Genomic DNA, 8,283 nt, shown 5'->3' with positions numbered 1-8,283 from the left:
CTCTGCATAAAGAACTTTTGATAATACCAAAACTACTCATTAAAGTAACCACAGACTTTCTGTCTGCACTCGACATTTGAGAATTAATCCTACTTGACCTGTCTGCTGCATTCAACACTCTCAACCACTCTACAATCCTTCAAAGACTCCGCACTATGGCATTGATGGCACCACACTAGCCTGCTTTGACTACTGACCCCAGACTGCGCTTGCTGACCAATAGTTCTCAATCTTCATCTTGAAATCAAACAGTAACAGACAGATACTATCATTCATGGCAACAATCTGGAGCACTTTAGTCAAAGAACAGCCTACCTTGCGCAGAACTTTATATTTCTGAGTCGTCTTTTCTGCTATACATAACAATGTTCTACATGAATGTCGTTTCCAACTTGCTGGTATTTTATGCACAAATTGTAAGGCCTTTATCATTGTAAGCACAAATTTAAGGCATTTATTTTTCTGAATAAGCAAAGAAAACAAATGAACTTCACTGTCTGAAGAACTTTCAAACAAAGGAATTTTCATTTAACAAAATTACTGCAGTTACTTTGGCAAACAAATCAACCACATTGCGTATCTTTGTAACATATATTCTTGCTTTAGGTCTGATTTCAGACTTGGTGCCTCAAAAGCATAGAAAATTATCTGCTTAACCATTCATGTTTAACATAATGCATCCAGTGGAACAACTGTAACATCAATAGACAGAGCTCAAAGGTCCATTCCACACCTGAAGCCGTCATGTTAATCCAGTACTGATGAGCTCAAAGGTCATGTGTCAATGAGACACCTGGAGCCGCCAAGTTAATCCAGGCTGCAGGAATGACTTCAAGCACTGGTCCTCAAAGGCAAAAACTGCGGCACATGACTAAATCTTTGATTCCTGCCTCCGGCCTTCTCCAGCTACAGGTCTATTTCTCTCTTCCCAGATGCTAACGCCATCACAGGTACAAAGGCGTTTGGAATTCTCAAATCAGTCCTGCTGAGCGTGCAATGATGCCACACACAAGTCTGGAAAACAGCAGCAATGGTCAATAGTACAATATTCAATAAAATGCACAAAACATTTTCCTGAAAAGCCTGTGATACCTATACTTTTTAATAAATGATAAAATATTAGTTAAATGTTAAATATTGAAAGAATGCTGAAATATATAAAAATTATAGGCAGCCATGAATCTAAATACAAAATTAGACATATGACCAATCCCAATGTGCCATAAAAACAAAAGCAACTGTAACAGCGTAACCAGTCTTGCTCATGACCAGTAGCAGTACTCTGTATCAAGAACTTTTGATACTGTTTCTCATTTACTTTTATATTGCTAATATATAATATGTGTCCAAGATTCTAATGTCTTTTAAAATGTTGCACATCCAAGCTGTTAAAAATGTCACATATGTAAGCAGTCAAATGTTTTTGAGAATAGCCAAATAGAAAGGATAAACTGGTGAAGAAGATGGCCGCCTACTTAAAAATGTATGGTATATATTAAAAAAGTGGAATGCTAACCTGTTGTTAACACTGTTCATCTGTGAACCCTTATGAATAATAAGGGAGCGACCAATCAGGTCCCAGACCTTCAGCTGTTTGTTACTAAATTGAAATGTGGCATGACCGCTTTCCCCCACCTCAAGTTCCTGCAGTATTCCTTTTGCCTGAACACAAACGCCAACAATAAAGTAGTCCTTCAGTCACAACCAGTTACCAAGTATTATGGGCTTTGTTCACTCACAAAGTCATAAACAACTAAATATTCTCACTTGACAGTACCATTACTTTGTTTGCTAAATCTAAACAAATTCTACATCCAAGTAACAGCCAAACGAAACAACAGTCACAAAGAGTATTTTTCCTAAACAAGAACCATTTCTGTAAAAAATTTGAAGGGCTATAGGTTATTTTACATCAGTAAATCTAAGGGAAAACAGATTTGAAAAGTGTAGCATGATTTTGACAAGCCTACCTACAGCTATATATGCCAAATAGCAGTTGTGGACTTAAACCCTTCACTGTGAAACTACAGTAAAGAGTAAATCATCTTAAAAAATCTTAATTATGAAAACTACAGTTATTAGAGTAACAGTTTCCCCCTCCCCACACACACACACAAACCGCCTTGGGTTTGGTTTGCTTAAAGCTTCAGTCACTTAAAAAACACAAAAATATATTTTGTCCATTGATGTCTCTCAAACAGAAATTGTCAGTATATTTTAGATTTTGCTGGAAGAATTCATTACATATTTACATAAAGTAATTTATAAATGCTGTATTATTTGTAGTTAATACACTAAAACTACTTACCGTAACAGTGGTTGAAGAACAAAGGATCAAGTGTAAAGCAAAATTGGCGTTTTGAATGAGAATGCCACAGGTCATGAAATTTTGGGAATAGGCAGGCCAAATTAACATGTCACGACACATGATATTAAAAAATTGTATTAGTGCAATCAACATTACTCAGCACAAAGTCTCCATGACTAAAAGAGAATTAGGTGAAACAGTATTCCCCAAAAGATAAGTGAAGAGGAGCACTAGAAGTGATAAAAGAAAGTTTGTAGAAAACAAAGCTAGAATAGCAGAAGAAGCTTCAGGACATGAATGTGGTTTACAAGATCACACAAAAAAAAAAGCTAACAGACAGTAGGAGTGGCAGTCGACATACCTTCAAAAAAGCAAGATGGGAACATCATCACTGAAGAAAACAGAGATAGAAGAAGCAGTTGCTCAACTGATCAAGCCCTCCAGTACTAGCCAGTGAAAAAGACCTGGACATAAATCTGGGCCTGATCACCATGACTGAAGTAAAGGAAGCCATCCAAAAAAGCAGGACTCAAAGCTCCAGGACATGATAGGACCTTCTCTGAAATGTTTAAGTTGGAAGCAGAATACCAAAGCTGCTCTGCAAGATCTTACAGAAAATATGGAACACTGAAGAAACACCAGATGAATGAAAAAAAGGTATAATCTGCCAAAAAAAAGGTGACAGGCAACTGCAGCAACTGGCAAAACATAACCCTGTTATCACAAACAAGCAAAATCTTCAGCTGCATCATTTTGGAAAGGCTCATCATTGTTCCAAATGACATCATCAGCGAAGAACAAGCAGGCTTTGGAAAAGGTAATGCAATAATTCAATTCTTCACCTTAAGACAGGTAACAGAAGAAAGAATGGAACAGCACTCTCTATGCCAGTGGTTCTCAAAGTGTGGTCCGCTAGTGGTCCGCGGGCATAGGTCAGGTGGTCCGCGGCTGACAGTCGTCATATGTCAGCAAAGTGATGTTTAAAGTGATGCATTCCTCGCATTAACATTTTAATTACAAAGAACGAGGTATACGTAGTTTTATGTCAACTTATTACTATATTACTTTTACAAAAGTACATTTAGTTTTGAATTGTAATGAAACAAATGCGGCAATTTAAATTTGAAATTCATAGTACAGACTGATTTTTAGGCCTTGGTGGTCCGCCATATTATTTTACTTAGACCTTGGTGGTCCGCCATAGCTTTTACTTAAGTAAAGTGGTCCGCGGTCCGAAAAACTTTGAGAACCACTGCTCTATGCTATGTTCATAGAATTTGAGAAAGCATTTGACAGCATGTACCCTGAGTCCTTATGGAGTCCTTGAGCCACTATGGAATATCACAGAAAATAGTAAATGTAATAAAAGCACTGTATGCAGACTTTCACTGCCAGGTTTATAGCAACAGCAAGCTAAGGAAAAACTTCAACATTACCACCAGTGTCAAACAGGGATGCATTCTCTCGCTGTTCCTCTTTATACAGGCCATGGACTGGCATATGAAATGGATAACAGAAGACAAGAAAAAAGAAATCCATTGAACACTTATGACTGTGCTTGAAGACTTAGATTATGCTAATTATATTATTATTATATCCAGTCAACACAAAGATGTGCAGGAGAAGATTATCAATCTGACCAAAACTGCATCAAAATTAGGACTTTAAGTAAACAGAGGCAAAACAAAAGAAATGAGACAATGCCTAAGTCAGCAGAATCTACCACAAGTGATAACAAAGAAGTAGAGAAAGTCCAAGAATTTACATATATTAGCAGTCTATAACAACAGACGGAGAAACAGAAAAGGAATTAAAATACTGACTCGTCAAAGCAAATAAATCCTTTGCTATGCTGAAAGAAATAGGTAAGTCCAAAGCTTTAAAGCGCAACATAAAATTAAGAATCTTCAGAAGCAATGAGGCACCAGCCAAAATAGCCCTTCACTGGAAAGAAGATGGCAAAAGGAAGTGTAGTTCCAGGCAAAAAGAAACATTGTGAAGGTCAGAAGAGAACTAAAGAACCAGAAACTATCCTGGAGCAGCATGGGAGGGAGGGGGGAATTGGTGTTTTCTGCTGAGCTAAAGTTAATTCATGACAAAGCAGCCAGCCCTCTAATGAGATGCCACATGCAGAGAAAGAACAGCACGCCCGAGACAAGATATAAACCCGTGGCAACCAATCCTCACTGTACTGGTGACAGGTGCTAACCTAAGCAAGACCGGACCACCTCCCTGGAACAGCATAAACATATAAATGCAGCCACACTGCACCAACATATCTACCCACCTTTTCAGTCTCTCCTGCACCAAACACATCCCCACAGCTGAAACAAAAATCCAGACGTAATATATGTAACTAGAACCAAACAAGGAATCAAAGATATTGCTGTTGTTTTCATGTTCCAAGAAAATGAAAGTGTGTGCCCTACTCCCACCCAAAATGACTTACCAAATACAGGTGCAAAAAAACAAAGCAATCTATCTCCCTGACACTTGTTTAGTTATTGCATCCTTTTTTTCCTTCATCTTACATACTGTGATAAGCAAGAGAGATGAACAAATTAGTATCTTCTAGAAGAAATATCAAGGAACTGTCTAAAATAAGCAGAAAAAATGAATAAAAAATAGCATCTTTCTTTGTGAAGAATTCTCTACGTAATACTAAGAAATCTTTGAATAGACACTACTGGGTGAAAAAAAAAATATTGACCTCATGAAAAAAATCCTTATATAATTCAAGGAAATATTTAAAGGTGAACAGACAAATAATGAATTAAAAACAGGTCAGCGAAAGAGGTAGGTGATTATTATATCATTGTGTCATAAACCTGCATGGTTCCCTAACAAATGTTTTTATGGTATTATGACCACTAGCACATTCACTATTAAAAATTATCTTACAACCACAGCCTTGAATATGTGATACATTCAACATAGTATTACATGCCATTGTTGTTGATAAAACATTTATAACTTTCAGCCACCATTATAAATGGGATTCTGATTACTATCACCTTGTACAACCATCAGATATGTCTCCTTTCTCATGCACACACAGAGAATGGTGACCAGGTGGGAGGCCATCTACCGTTCCTTCAAATAAACAACTGTCTTCTGAGGTCTGTACCATTCGCACAACACCTCGTATTTCCTTGGCACCAACATCCATAGCAGCCACTGCTGCTCCTAGGTGCAGACCTGAAAGTAATGATTACAAACACAATAAAAGATTTCCTCTGTGCAAGCAAAATGTTTGTACTCATTTTTGCTTATCTTGACTCTGGAAATGGTTTATTTGCAAAATAAAACACCTAGAAATCAAATATAGATATGTAAAATGGAATTGTAACTAATTGCTATTTCAAATCTGTTCCATGCTTGACTACTCCATTTTTAACTTTTTATTCAGTTTGCGATAAATTCAGTTCTCCAAATGTGATTTTGTTCCCCATGTTCCAGTGAAAGCACATAAAGCAATACCATGCACAACATGTTATTTTACTGACATTATCTAACTAAAGAAAGTATCCAGAATACATAACAGCAGTTATTTGATCATCTCAGATCAGATCTATAGCCCAGACCTGGGCAAAGGCCGGCCCGCAGGCCGGATCCGGCCCGCCTACTGTCTCTGACCGACCCGCCCGCTGGTGAAGAGATAGTATATATACTATATATATACAGTATTGGGTAAAACTGAGTTAACTATATTAGTCCGGCCCTCTCAAACCATCCCAATTTCTCATGCGGCCCCTTGGGAAAATTAATTGCCCACCCCTGCTATAGCCTAAAAACATTATTTTTAAGGTCATTACAGATCAACATGATATCCTACTCACATTTACTCACCAGACGTTCCCCCAAATCCCTGCAAAACTGCCACTCGGCCTGTCGATTCAATCATGGACTTAATTACATCTGTCGGCAAAGAAGTTTTTACAATGACCTGTTCCGACTGTAGTTTGATGTCCACAGACTGCACACCTGTTATGATAAGTGAAAATGAATTTTGCTCACAGAGTACAAGAAACAAAAATTCACATTTGTAACAAGAAAAATTATGCACCTGCCACAAAAAAGAAAGACAAACTCATAACGGTTAGATAAACATTTTATCTGCAGTCTTCCATACACATTTATCTAGCCATCTCCCCACCTAGCTGGTGAAAGGAAATTAGAGAAAAGATTTTCCTGGACATTTGTACTGAGAATTCATGCAGTTTACTGTGCAGAAAGCATTCCTGTCACTCCGATTCTTGGTTTCGGACACCACCATTGCAGTTGCTTGAGGACGATTTTCCCCCATCACCACCAGAAGTTTTTGGATGAATCATCTTTCTATAGACTCTTTACACAAAGTAGAACCTACTACAACCAGTTTAGCCCATGGAGAGTGAGGTCCCATGATCAGATTTGCCCTTATGTAAGACCATGCAGGCAAAGCTGTTTCCTATGCACTTGGGAAGGCCAACAAATAAGCAGTTGTAGTCCAGATATGACAAAATAAATGCAGACACAAGTTTTTGGAAGAGGAAACTGTTAAAAATGGTCCAATAAAACTATACTGCGAAGATCTAAAAATTTGAACTAAACAGAGTGGAGTGTCAGTGGTTGCATGAAGATTAGTCACCACCTGGGAGAATGTGCTGTTTGCATCAAAGAATGTAAGAGGAGGAGGGTGGTGTTATTCTTATAGCCTACAGTTAGAGGCGGTTAAATACAGAACCTCAGTTTTGCTGTTATTCAGCTGTACTTTGTTCAATTTCATCCACTCTTTCACTGATATGACTGTGATGAGTAACAAACTAGTCATCCTTTGCTAGGAGACAGCAGTGTTGGGGTTTGGTAACACGCTTGTATATTATGTGGTACCTCAATCTTGTTTCTCTTCCACAAAACTGATCCTTAACCCTCTTAGCACATTGTGCCACAATCACGGATTTGCTGGGAAGCACAGGGAAGGCAATTTTTATTACTTTTATTGCAAAGTTCAACTTTCTCTTTTCCAAAAGTGCATATAGGTTTCTTGGCCTAATGCTCACCTCAGTGCAGCAATAATAAAAAACAAAACACCCAGTGTCACCTTCACAGTCAGTCATTGTAATGTTATATTTTTATGTGATGCTAATTAAGAGAGCTAATTACTTTTTTGTAGTATGGCTTTCCACTAAGTGCCTTGCACAAATCGACACCATTGCCAAGCAGGCACTTGACTGGAACCCTCAGGGGAAGAGGAGAGTCGGGAGACCAAAGCAGACTTGGAAATGAACAGTAGAGAGCGAGGCAAAGGACGTCGGAACCACATGGGCTTAACTGAAGGGGCTGCCCAAAACCGGGTCCGCTGAAGAGGCGTTGTGCTCTATGATGCTCGAGAAGTAACAAGGACTAAACTAAGAGGGATAATTACTTTTTTGTAGTACCTGGCTTTCCACTAAGTGCCTTGTAAACTGCATCTGCACAGGACTGACAAGTCATCTGAACAGCAAATTCCATCTGAAAAAGGTATTAAAGAAATACTACAAAGAGCACCGACAGTACCTTAAGAAAAATCCTAACGACCTAACGTTCTCTCCAAAAATACAATTGTTTTCCACTGCGGGTGACGAATATTAACCAGAAACTTTTATTTATTGTTTCGAAGTTTTTATCTCATAAACATTAGTCTTGATGCATGGATGGCGCGCGGGTGCGTGAACTCTGGAATAAACGTGTGATGTCATAGTCATTTTTGTAAGACGCCGTGTCGGCGACAGATGTTCAGTTTGGAGGTAAACAGACTTTTTTCGTTGGCTATTTCTTTCAAAATTAACTGTAAAAGAAGTTTATCAGTATTATTTCATTAAATATTAATTGTTAAAGCTCAATAACAAAAGGCGTAAAATCCAACTCTGGTTTGTTCCGCCATATTGTCTCTACGTCATCAAAGTGTGGGCACAACGTCACAAGGGACGGGAAGAAATTCAAACAGCTCGGCA

At 38.2% G+C, this 8,283-nt stretch overlaps 1 protein-coding gene across 1 annotated transcript; it reads right to left on the bottom strand.

The window, feature by feature from the left end:
• Positions 1-312: 312 nt before the first annotated feature.
• LOC112569934 (copper chaperone for superoxide dismutase-like) lies at positions 313-8,255 on the bottom strand. Its single transcript, XM_025248034.1, is given in 8 exon segments — positions 313-976; positions 978-1,014; positions 1,517-1,662; positions 4,596-4,632; positions 5,323-5,506; positions 6,158-6,292; positions 7,729-7,801; positions 8,196-8,255. Coding segments are annotated over 8 exon segments (735 nt in total). The 5' UTR covers positions 8,214-8,255; the 3' UTR covers positions 313-871.
• Between the last annotated feature and the right edge of the window lie 28 nt (positions 8,256-8,283).

The sequence above is a fragment of the Pomacea canaliculata genome, linkage group LG8 (assembly GCF_003073045.1).
Source record: "Pomacea canaliculata isolate SZHN2017 linkage group LG8, ASM307304v1, whole genome shotgun sequence".
NCBI classification, from domain to species: Eukaryota; Metazoa; Mollusca; class Gastropoda; order Architaenioglossa; family Ampullariidae; genus Pomacea; species Pomacea canaliculata.
Note: the sequence above shows the minus strand (reverse complement) of the source record. Positions and strands in the feature narration are given on the sequence as shown.